Source organism: Carya illinoinensis, chromosome 13 (assembly GCF_018687715.1).
Source record: "Carya illinoinensis cultivar Pawnee chromosome 13, C.illinoinensisPawnee_v1, whole genome shotgun sequence".
In the NCBI taxonomy this organism is placed as follows: Eukaryota; Viridiplantae; Streptophyta; class Magnoliopsida; order Fagales; family Juglandaceae; genus Carya; species Carya illinoinensis.
The window spans coordinates 29,493,917-29,506,032 of record NC_056764.1 but is presented as its reverse complement, the minus strand read 5'-3'; the positions used below and the strand labels follow the sequence as shown (position 1 = coordinate 29,506,032).

General features: G+C 38.2%; 2 protein-coding genes and 1 pseudogene across 3 annotated transcripts; all 3 read left to right on the top strand.

The window, feature by feature from the left end:
- Window positions 1-205: 205 nt before the first annotated feature.
- Window positions 206-601, top strand: LOC122291121. The gene has a single exon (XM_043098767.1). The coding sequence runs from the start codon at window positions 206-208 to the stop codon at window positions 599-601; it is 396 nt and encodes a 131-aa protein (XP_042954701.1).
- A 3,174-nt stretch (window positions 602-3,775) lies between these two features.
- Window positions 3,776-5,426, top strand: LOC122291350 (protein PHLOEM PROTEIN 2-LIKE A1-like). 2 transcript variants are annotated; one of them, XM_043099038.1, is made up of 3 exons: window positions 3,776-4,060; window positions 4,566-4,684; window positions 4,760-5,426. In XM_043099038.1, exons 2-3 carry the CDS (start codon window positions 4,605-4,607, stop codon window positions 5,145-5,147), a joined length of 468 nt encoding a protein of 155 aa, XP_042954972.1. In that variant the 5' UTR covers window positions 3,776-4,060; window positions 4,566-4,604; the 3' UTR covers window positions 5,148-5,426. The 2 variants fall into 2 exon arrangements, with proteins under 2 accessions (XP_042954972.1, XP_042954971.1); XM_043099037.1 differs by having other exon boundaries at window positions 3,777-4,026.
- Window positions 5,427-6,615: 1,189 nt separating this feature from the next.
- On the top strand, window positions 6,616-8,168 carry LOC122292725 (annotated as a pseudogene).
- The last annotated feature ends 3,948 nt before the right edge of the window (window positions 8,169-12,116 follow it).

Genomic DNA, 12,116 nt, shown 5'->3' with positions numbered 1-12,116 from the left:
CCGTCTCTCAGCCCAAAAACATCGAGCATAGTACTTCGTCTGGACAGAGCTGCCAGTCCTTGGGAAACCAAATAACAGAGCAACTAGTAATTTTTTTGAATCTGCGAAGACCCCCCTCCCTCGCCGGCGCCACCTCGTCTGCGAAGCCCCCCCTCTGTTCGAAGCGGAGGAAGAGGAACCTACTCAAGATCTGTCCTCTCTCATCATGACTCTTCAACAAGAACTCTCGTCCGACTCCATCTTCGACCCTCTTTCATTCCCTTCATCTGAATCTAACCTGGAAAATCCCTCGACAACCACTGCCACCCTGGAAGATCAAACCTCCTCCTCGTCTTCTTTTTCTTCTTCTTACTCACCTTCAACACTGCTTCTGAAGGAAGATGAGGATCAGGAGGATGACAAGGAGAGGGTTATCAGACACCTCCTTGAAGCTTCCGATGACGAGCTTGGGATTCCGAACAGAGAAGTTGGAGTAGTTTATGATGGTGATATAGATGGGTTTAACGGTGGAGAAGGGTTGTCTTTGTGTGATGGTATGTGGGAATTAGAAGATGAAGCTGCCAACTACTATACCTTGTTGCAGTCTGAGCTTTTCATGTAGTTATGTAGCTGCAGTTAGCTAGGGCTCAAGCTGAAATAGCATAGGTTAAAAAACAAGAAAGCAGAGAAATGCTGTGGGGTTAAAATTAAAATGAAAATTCAGAGGAGGGTATAGAAAATGGAGATCTTTCTATTATTTGTCATTTTAAGTTCCCTCTTTACCTTCTTTTGTGAAAAGTATGGAAGAAAGTGTTCCCCGTCTTTTACAAGAAAAGATCAAATTTGTAGGAGAAAGGTTATTCATATTCCCTCTATTTTTTGGTTAATTTATTGACGCAGACCGTTCTCTCTCCTTCCTTTTATCTACCCTGTGAAAGAAATGAACATACACTGCCATAGCCCACGAAAAATCAATGACAAGTGTAGATGATATTTGAGGAAAAAATACTCTCTTTTCTTCATCAGATCATCAAGTGGAGCATTTGCTCCCACACCGGCAGCAGAAGCTACCGCCGGGGCATCACTCTGCCCAATATGTAACAACTCAAGCCCACCAAGACCTTGAGGTTTTGATACTTTTGTGGGACCCAAAAACTCAGAAGCATCCAATCCTCCACTGAAAGGCGCATCATTAAGCCCTTGAAATGAATCATCCAAGGTTGCCGCCTTCTCATTTCCATACGCTACTCCACCGTAATCTCCTTCGAATCCCTCAACTCCAATATACGTCGATAGGGTCGCCTCTGCGGGAGGCAACGACGTAACCTCAAGTCCCGCCAATGCCAAGCGATACTATTAACCAGTCGAGACGATACACCACGCGGCAGCGGCTCTCGACGCCGACGATGACTTGGCCACTGGAAGCGGCCAGGGGGTCGTCGCCGAGAGAGGTTGCGATGGTATCAACGTCGGCATCAGAGGATGAAGAGGTGGAGGGATTGTTGTTGTGTTTGGAGGCGGCGAAGGCGAGGCGCGTTTGGCGGAAGGCGGAGAGAGCGACGAGGGCTCTAGCGGGTGGGAACCACTCGCGGCTCTGGAGCAGGATGTCGGATTCGTTGGTCGGTTGCAGAGAGAGGGCTAAGCACGACATGGTGAAGGTGAAAAACTTAAAACTCAAAGACTGATTTGGATCGAACTGGTGGTTAATCTGTTCATGGGAATGTGAGCTTAGATTCTGTTCCGCTCTAGGGTTTGGATTTAGATCGGGTGAGAGGACTCTGGGGGTACGTCCTGAAGGATTAGAGATCGGGAGAATTGGCTCTAATTCATAGCAGCTTGAATCTGTGTTGCTACCTGCAGGCTGCAACTACCAAATCTCTCACTTCACCAAAAAAACTAAGTATTGTCAACAATATTCGGAGTACTCAACACTGCAATACTCGGATGGATGAGGGGGAGAGTCTGGGTTTCTGAATCACAGAACGAGGGGGAGAGTGGAACGAGGGAGGGAACGGAGCTCCGACTACATTTCTCAAAATTCACGGAACGAGGGAGGGAACGGAGCTAGGAGCTCGAGCTACATTTCTCAAAATGAAATATTTGCCAATACTGAGGGAGGGAACGTCCTCTGGGGAGAGTTTGGTCATTTCACCCATGCCACGTGTGGTGTGCGTTAGTTGCTCCCAATATTTATTCTTTCATAGGATATATAGATATTTTTTATAGGATGTGTGGTATGCAGTAGTGAATAATATTTACTCCTAATATTTTCTCTAAAAAAATTATGCACTAATCATATTCTCTAAAGAAAAACTTTTTTTTCAAGTGACCTCGAATATCAATTGTACACTGATTTTGATGTAAAAAATAAAACGACGCGTTTATTAAAAGAGAAATTTTGGAATGCCTAGAGTGGAAAGAAAATTTCATCTTCGTCAAACGGTGCATTTTCGTGATGTGCTCTCCCATCTGAAACCATCTGAATCTCCTTCCTATTGAAGTTGCAGTAAACTTCAGTGACAGAGAAGATTGAAACGGGCATTTTTTGTAAGCATTGTGGACGTTTTCAACCCTCATCAATTCTTTTGTCCCAATCCCACCACTAATTCCTTTCTCAACGTTTCCTTGTATTCAGGTACGACTTTTGAGCTGTGAATTGGAAGAAAGTTTTGGAGACTTTTTTTTTTTTTTCCTTTAACACATGATTTGGATTTTTCCTGTATGTTTATTTGGGCAAAACGGAAATTTGGATATGAGTTTTATAAATGATTTAGGAAGGAAATGATGTAAAATCAACCTTACAAATAATTTTTTAAAAGGATTGTTGCCTGGAAATCAGCAAAATAGCATCTTTTGCAATGATTACTTTTCCGAATTCTACGAATCTTACCCAGTTGAAAGTCTCACCAAAAGAAGTCCACGAAGAAAGGGTTGGAATCGGAAATTTTCTGTTTTTTTTTTTTAAATTCCTACCATGTCAGCATTAATACCAATAAATATGCAAAATAAATTTTATTATATATAAATAAAATTACATACTAATTTACGTATTAATATTAATTCATTCATATTTAAAATTTAAATTAATATTATTTTTAATCAATCACAATAAATTAATACATATATTAATATATAATTATATTTATAATTATTACATATAAATAAAATTACGTATTAATTAATGATCAAAATATATATGTACATGTCATTACGCTAAGAAAAACAATTGTTTAACCACATATTAAATTTTTTATTTGAATAATTATTTCTTGCAACATCATTCTTTCTACTATTCTATTTTCTTATCTGTTAGGTCTAGTTTGTATAATATTTTATTCATTTTTTTAAGCAATATTTTATTCATTTTAATTCATATGATTTTATTTTAATTAATTATTATAATTATTTTAAATTTTTAAATAAAATATAATTTTAATAATATTTTATTTAATTTATAATTGTACGAAGAACTCACTGTACAAATCACTTAATCCGCTCATTTCTCGAAAATTCGTACGGCATTGGCTCCTAGGACCTAGACTTAAGAAGACTTTCAATGGCCCGTACCAATATTAATGAGAAAAGTCAGTACTTTGAAATAATTAGGCCGGATTGATTACAAATAATCAAAAATTTTATTTCAATTTATAATTATAATTTTTTTAAATTTTTATATAAAAATAATATTAAAAAATTATATTATAATAATATTTTATTTATTATTATTTAAAATATCTTTTCTTTTCTCGTTTCATCTCACTTTTATAACTAAACCGAACGTTAACGTCCACGCGTTTTTTAGAACTCTGTCGTGGGGGCACGTTCCATAAAGCATCTTTGCCTCTGAAAGGGCAGCCAGAATCGTAGAAGCTTGATTTTATACATGCTTCAAGCCCAGGAAACAGCAGATCAAAGGGAAGAAGAGAGAGGGCACTGAAGATTACACAACAATTCGTTGTAAACTTCGCCAGGAAAGGATCGAAGATGACGAAGAAGGCGAGAGGTCTTAACAACCCTCAGTTAGGCTTCCTTGAGCACAAGAGGAAGGTCAGTCAGAGTCAATGCTAAAATCTGCTTCTGGGTCTCTCTCTCTCTCTCTCTCTATACATATATATATGCAAGATTGATCACCGTCCTCTTCTGCTCCTAGAGATGGGAACAGGAGGCTCGCTCTTGATATTTTACAAAACAATTAAACAAGTAAAACATGCATGTTATTGAACTTTAAAGGGATGATCTTTCATTTACTTTTGTTCTGATCTTCTTAACCTGCTTAATTTCTCTCCAACCATAGTACTGACCAAACTCAATCAATAGGTGGTTGCAATTAGGAGTGATTTAATTGAGATCGTAGTTAGATTAGTAAAATATTTATAATACCAGTGATAATTAGTACCGAGTGAAAAAAAGGAGCTAGGAGAAGATAAATGGAAAGAGATATGAAGACCAATCATCATCCAAGTAAAATCTTAGATGTGCAGATTACTTTCTTCAAATTTAAAGGAATTAATAGTTTTCCCACAATCTAACAATTTTTATTTTGGTTTATATATATCTTCTATCTATCATTTTCAATCACCAAGCAGAAGAAATGGGTCGATCAGAAGACTGGCTATATTTGCTTCATGTTGTATGCAAGGTCACTCTATGTCACTTGGGGTGCTAAAGGCGAATACTGGGATTGGAACTGTTTCAAGGAAACAAGGTGAAGTCAAGTGTTTTTAATGTATTTTTCTGCCAGAAATTCCAATTAATATATAGTACTTTTGGTAAATTGCAGTGATGAAAACATTGAAGTAGCCAAACTTACGGCTGTTTGTTGGTTGGACGTGAGAGGGAAGGTGAACGTGTCGGAGCTGTCGCCGGAGGTTGTGTATGAAGTTGTGTATGAAGTAAAGTTGAAAAGAGGGGCTTCTGGGTGGGAGCTTCCCATAATACTTCAACTTTCACTACCAGATGGAAGTATTAAACAACGGCAAGTTAGTCTTTTGGAGAAGCCTAGAGGAGAATGGATAGAGCTGAGTGTCGGCTGCTTCAAGCCCAAGAATGGAGACTCAGGAGAAGTGGGGTTCGATATTATGGAGCATGGAGGACATTGGAAACGTGGGCTTATAATTAGGGGTGCCATCCTTAGGCCATCTCAGAGCATGAGTAGTACTGATCTCTGAGTCAATTATGGAAGATATAATGCAAACAGAAAATATACATAGTAATCTCATACTTTTTTATATTATTAAAAAATATGATTTTACTATTTTATTCTTCTTTATTTTACATTTTAAAAATAATAATATATTAAATATGAGATTGTTGTGTGGCATGTCTCTAATGCAAATCGTCGATCGATGTGATGATAAACATGCTGTGCTTAATCGTTAGATCTACCTTTATGGATATTGACTGTTATGGATATTTGATAATTACAGAGTTGAAAAATATTTTTGAGACTTGATATGATCTTTTGTGTTAGAAAAGCTGTGTGATATGATACAGGTTGAGATTAGGCTCTGTTTGGTTAGTCAACTCAATTGAATTTATTTTATTTAATAATTATAATTTTTTAACTTCTAATATAAAATATAATAAACAATTCAATTTTTTAAATTTTAATTTAATTTTTTTAAATTATAAAATAATAATAATAATATTAAAAAATAATATTTTAAACTTTTATTTCAATTTAATCCACTATCCAAACTCGCCCAGGAGATGCCATGAAGTGAACTAGACTTGTTAAGAATATTTTTCATTGTCAAAGAAATAAGGGTCTATTTGAGATTGTGTTAAGAGTTTTAAAAATTCTTTAAAAATTAAGTTGTTTGACTGGTACATATTAAAATACTTTTTAATTTCAAATAAAATAAAAAAATACTTTTGATTTTGCTTTTCTAGATAATGCATAATGTAGTTTTAATTTTAAAAAAATTGTTAATAGATAAAAATATCCATACAATTTTATGATAATTATAACTTCCAAACTTTTAAAGATATGATCATAATTTTAAAAAAATTAATTGCTTGTCGTTTCTACCTCAAAAAATTATTATTTAATAATAATTTTTTTATAAATCAATATAAAATATTTGAAAATATTTTAAATATATGTAAATCAAATAGTAAATAATTTTTTAATAATATAATTTATTACTAAAACTATAAGCTAGCTAGCTATAGGCCCTAAAAAGTATAAGATGTTATATTTTTCATTGCAATCCAAAGACGCACTGAAGCTGTATATCGGTTTTTTCGAAAAACTCTTCGATTATTAAACATCTTACAAGAGAGAGATTATTCCAAATCGTTGTTTTGTCCATGTCCAAAAGAAAAAGCACCACGCCAGGATGCATCATCTCATAAACGTAAAAACTCTCTATACATATATTATTTATATAAAAAAAATAAGTCAATATATTTGGATATTATAATGGCAGCTTCCCCATCTTTTCGCCCACCACAAATCATAGATAATATAAGGAACCATATATAGGAACAAAGTAACATCTGGATATTATAATGGCAGTTTCCTCGTCTTTTCGCCTACCACACATCATAGATAATATGTATTAAGAATTATATAAGCTGGAACCATAGGAACAAAGTAACATCGAGTTATTCTTCATTTTGAGGGATATAAAACATATATAAAAAAAGTAGTTCCCATTTATGGCCGATGCTATTTCATTAGTAGCAAGGCCTATTCTAAGTGAGATCATTCGTACTGTTTCATCCTTAATCAGTGGGGAGTATTCTTTGATCCATGGCGTGAAAGAAGATTTGGAGAAGGTTTCAAGCCATCTGAAATCTATCAAAGCTGTGCTTGAAGATGCGGAGAAGAAGCAACTCAACCAACAACACTTGAAAGATTGGCTCGAAAAGCTTCAAGAGGTTGTTTTTGATGCTGAAGACGTATTGGATACTTTTGCAACTGACACAAAGGTGCACAAAAGATTCCAAACTCCTCTAAGTAACACAGCCTACAAACATGATGTTGCAAATAAGATCAAAGATATTTCAAGAAGATTTGATGTCATTTATACAGAAAAGAAAGATTCCATCTCAATAGCCAAGTTGATGTAGGTAAGCTCGAGACCCCAAACCACACGGTTTTTCATGTGGTCCAATCAGATGTAGTTGGAAGGGAGGCCGATAAAGAAAATATCATAAACATGATGCTATCAAATGAATATGATAGAGAAGGAGATGTCTCTGTGATTCCCATCATAGGAATGGGAGGCCTGGGCAAAATGACTCTTGCTCAATTTGTCTTCAATGATGAGAAGATAGCTCAACATTTTGAATCTAGAATGTGGATTTGTGTCATAGTCGACTTTAACCCGACGAGGATTCTCAAAGAAATGATCCAGTTCCATTCCAAGGTGAAACTTGACGAAAGCTCTGAAAGCCACCTTCATTCTCGACTTCTAGAGTTCTTGAAAGGACAACTGTTCTTACTTATTCTGCATGATGTATGGTTGGAGGATTACAATAGATGGGATCAATCCCTGCTAGGCCTATTGAGAAATGGAGCGAAGGGAAGCATAGTTTTGGTAACTAGTCGAATTACCAAGGTTGTCATAGGCACACTACCTCCATACAATCTAAGCTATTTGTCTGAAGATGATTGCTGGTCCTTGTTCTCGAGGATTGTATGCAGGAATGGTAGTTTGCCCGAGAATTTGGAACGTATTGGTATAACAATCATTGGAAAGTGCAAAGGCCTCCCATTGGCAGTCAAGGCAATGGCAGGTATCTTGATCAATCACACTGATGATGTAAACAAATGGAAACAAATTCAAAATAACGAAATATGGGAAATAGAAGAGCAGGAATCTGGATTTGAAAGGTTCAAGATTATGGCTATTCTGAAATTGAGCTATGACCACCTACCTTATTATCTAAAGCATTGTTTTGCATACTGTTCAATTTTTCCCAAGGCCTATGTTTTCAACAAGAAAGAGTTGGTAAAAAATTGGATTGCACAAGCTATTATAGAATCTAGAGGAAGAGATACATTGGAGGAGACTGGAATTGCTCATTTTCATGAGCTCATAACAAGGTCATTCTTTCAACTTTCAAACATTGATGATAATGATATATACAGCATGCACGATCTTATGCATGACTTGGCACTATCGATTTCAAGCCCCACTTGTTGTCAAGTGAAGAATAACGACTCATGAAATTTCTCCAAACAACCTCATCATCTGTCAGTGCTAGGTAAAGATCTCGAGTAGCCTATGCTGCAGATTGTCAAAAATGCTCAGAAGTTGCGCTCCCTTTTATTTCCTAGTGTGGGCTTGAAAAGTTTTAGCAATCAAGTTCTTGACAACCTATTTCGTACATTGAAATACCTGCGGTCGTTGGATCTTAGTTCAAGTGTCATCTTGGTACTGCCTGGCTCAATTGAGGAATTGAAGTTGTTGCGGTACCTCGACCTCTCCAGAACAAAAATCAAAGTTCTCCGACTCAATTTGCAATCTCTACAATTTGCAAACATTGAAACTCCAAGGGTGCCTTTGGCTTTCTGGATTGCCCAAGAACCTTGGGACCTTGGTTAATCTGCGACATCTTGATCTTGAAGATATGTTCTGGTTCAAGTACTCCTCCAAGTTGCCACCAAGAATGGGGAATTTAATCAATCTGCATAACTTGCATGCATTTGGCGTTGGCAACAAGAACAAGTATAGAATTGAAGAATTGAAGAACATGGAGCACCTTTCAAAAACATTGCATATCTCAAATATGGAGAATGCAATTAATGCTAGGGAGGCTAAGTTGAACAAGAAGAAAAACCTTGACAAGTTGACATTTGAATGGAGTGACAGGGTTCCCAATGAGAGGGTACATACTGTGTCTGAAGTTTTCCAGCAACAACAAGTTTGCAAAGAAAGTGGTAGCCTAATTCAACATGCTTGGCCCGCTTATGAGAAACATGATTGGAGCTCAAAAAAATGGCACTTTTGTTGTCGCATAATAGAAGAGGCCGCTGTGGAAGAGAAACTTTGAGATCACGAAGGAGATGCGTGAGCCAAATAAGTTCTGCGGTAGTAAGAGCAAGGGCACGGTACTCAGACTCACAGCTGGAGCGAGAAACTGTAGGTTGCTTCTTGGCACTCCAAGAAACCAAATTGTCACCAAGGTAAATGGAATAACCAGAGGTAAAGTGACGCGTGCCAGGACATCCCTCCCAGTCAGCATCAGAATAAGCAACTAAAGTACCAGGAGCAACAGATGGACGAAAAGAGAGGCCAAAATGCAGTGTACCCTTGACATAGCGAAGAATGTGCTTGACAGCAAGAAAGTGGTCTTCAGTTGGAGAGTGTAGAAACTAACTGACAGAATTGACAGCATGAGCAATATCAGGACTCTTGATGGTCAAATACTGAAGAGCACCAACAAGAGAGCGGTAAAGAGTGGGATCTGAAAACAGAGGACCATCAAAAGACAGATGCTGGGAAACAACCATCGGAGTGTGAACAGGCTTGCTGTTAAGTAATTGAGCACGAGTGAGAATATCACGTGCATATTTTAGCTGACTGAGAAAAAGACCATCAGTGGTTGGTGTAGCTTCAAGACCAAGGAAGTAACTGAGAGAACCCAAATCCTTAGTAGCAAATTCAGAGTGAAGCTTACGAGTGAAGCTGTCAAGAAGAGATGAGTTGTTGCCTGTAATAATAATGTCATCAACATAAAGAAGCAAATAAATAATGTCAGATTGCCTGTGAAAGACAAAGAGCGATGTGTCCACACGACTACAATAAAAACCAAGGTGAATGAGAAAAGAGCTGAATTGCTGAAACCAGGCACAGGGTGCTTGTTTGAGGCCATAAATAGCCTTCTTCAATTGACAAACATGATTAGGGAAGCGAGGATCGATGTACCCAGGACGCTGTTCCATATAGACTTTTTCAGTAAGATGACCATTGAGAAATACATTTTTGACATCAAGTTGGCGGAGAGGCCATCGATTAGTCACAGTAAGAGATAGGACAACACGGACAATGGTAGCCTTGATGATAGGGCTAAAAGTATCCGTGTAGTCAAGACCAGGTACCTGTGTATATCCCTTGGCCACAAGGCGGGCTTTGAGATGTTTGATAGATCCATCGGGCAAATATTTGGTCCAAAACACCCATTTGGAGCCCACAATGTTGGTATTGGCAGGGCGAGGGACCAAAATCCAGGTACGATTGTTTTGCAAAACTTGTACTTCTTCATCCATGGCGGCGAGCCAAGCAGGATTCTTGGCAGCAGATTTGAACCCTTTAGGCTCAATGGAGGCCAGAAGAGCAGAGAGAAGACTAGAGGAGCCCAAGAAGGCAAGATTCGCGGGGTGGCGAGGTTTGAAAATACTAGCCTTGGCTCGTGTGAGCATAGGATGAGAACCCATCGGAATGGTAGCAATAGGAGTAGTAGAGGGCAGCTCAGTGAGCTCAAGAGAAGGTGAACCAGAATCTGAGGACTGCAGAGATGGACCTGCAAGAGAATCATCGACCTGTAAAGACTCATTCACGGGATCAGTACAAAGAACACACGGATGGGATCTAGATTGAGCAATGTGCTGGGAATGGGGCGCAGGGGAAGAGGGGGTATGGCGGTGGGAGGAAGACTTGGTTCTAAAAAATTTGAAAATTGGAGCGAGGATAATGGTTGGGCCTGAGAGGTATTCAGGGAGGGAAAGTAAGTCTCATCAAACTGAGTATGGCACGTGATATATAGCCTAGAGGTAGTGTGATCAAGGCAATGAAACCCTTTATAAGAGGAGTTGTATCCCATAAAATTGCAAGGAATACTACGAGGGGAAAATTTATTAGGCATATAATCACGTAAACATGGATAAACATGACAACCAAAGGGATGAAAATTTTCATAATTGGGAGGGGAACCATATAGAAGCTCAAAAGGAGACTTACCTCAAAGAAGTGGCGTGGGCAAGCGGTTGATGATGTAAGCCGCAGTGCTAAAGGTGTCAACCCAGAAGCGAGGAGAAGTGTGTGAATGGAAAAGCAGAGCCAAACCAGTTTCAGTCACATGACGGTGTTTTCGTTCAGCACGACCATTTTGGGCGGGAGTATATGGACAAGATAGTTGATGATGAATGCCAGAGTTACGAAGGTGATCTTTAAAGTAGTTACTAGTAAATTCTGCACCACCGTCACTTTGAAAAATTTTGATACGAGCAGAATGTTGGTTTTCCACAAATTTTTGAAATTGAATAAAGATATCATAGAAGTCAGATTTCAATTTCAATGGATAAAGCCAAGTGAAACGAGAATAATCATCGATTAAAAAAACATAGTAAATAAAACCCAAATTGGATTTTATTGGTGAAGGACCCCATATGTCGCAATGAATAAGATCTAACACATTAGACGACCTATTTTCATTATGAGAGTATGGCAAACGATGACTTTTCGCAAGTTGACACGTATCACATAGTTTAGGAGATGGCAATAAAGAGGTAAGATAAAGCTATCCTTTTTTATTTAATAAAGAAATAACAGAATGATTTACATGTCCCAAACGAGCATGCCATAAATCATACGAAGCATGAAGAGATTTATTTTTAAGGACAAAAATAAAAGCGGAATTGCCACGCTCTAGCACATATAAATAAGCCGCCATCACGTTTACCGGTTGCCACCACCTTTCCCGTTTGGCGATTCTGAACAGTGAAAAAATCATTAGTAAACATAACAGATAAAGGAAAATCATTCGTTAATTTACTAATGGACAACAGATTTTTAGTGAGATGGGGAACATCTAAAACATCTAACAATTGAAGGTCTGGGGAAGGGGAAATTTTACCAGTGTGGGTAATAGGTAGGGATGCACCATTCCTTACAATTACACAATCCTTACCCGTGTAGGTGGAAGACTGATCCAAAGTGGAGTGGGCTGGAGTCATGTGGGCTGAAGCCCCTGTGTCCAAGAACCAATCGGAAGCCTGACTTTCAGATAGAGTGCACGAAGAGGTCAAAGCCTTTGCAAGTTGTGCCGTGGGTTCAGACCAAGCATACTGCTACCTACACCGATCGGCATAATGTCCTTCCTGCCGACAAATCTGGCAGCGTGGTGGACGGCGACCATGGTTGGTGTTGGCACGGCCCTGTCCGTGACTAGAGTCGCTGCGGTGG

Coding starts and splice junctions, on each gene's coding strand:
- LOC122291121 (XM_043098767.1), top strand. CDS start 206: ATGACTCTTCAACAAGAACTCTCGTCCGACTCCATCTTCGACCCTCTT.
- LOC122291350 (XM_043099037.1), top strand. CDS start 3,964: ATGACGAAGAAGGCGAGAGGTCTTAACAACCCTCAGTTAGGCTTCCTT. Junction 4,027..4,565: donor TCCTTGAGCACAAGAGGAAG/GTCAGTCAGAGT, acceptor ATCACCAAGCAG/AAGAAATGGGTCGATCAGAA. Junction 4,685..4,759: donor AACTGTTTCAAGGAAACAAG/GTGAAGTCAAGT, acceptor GGTAAATTGCAG/TGATGAAAACATTGAAGTAG.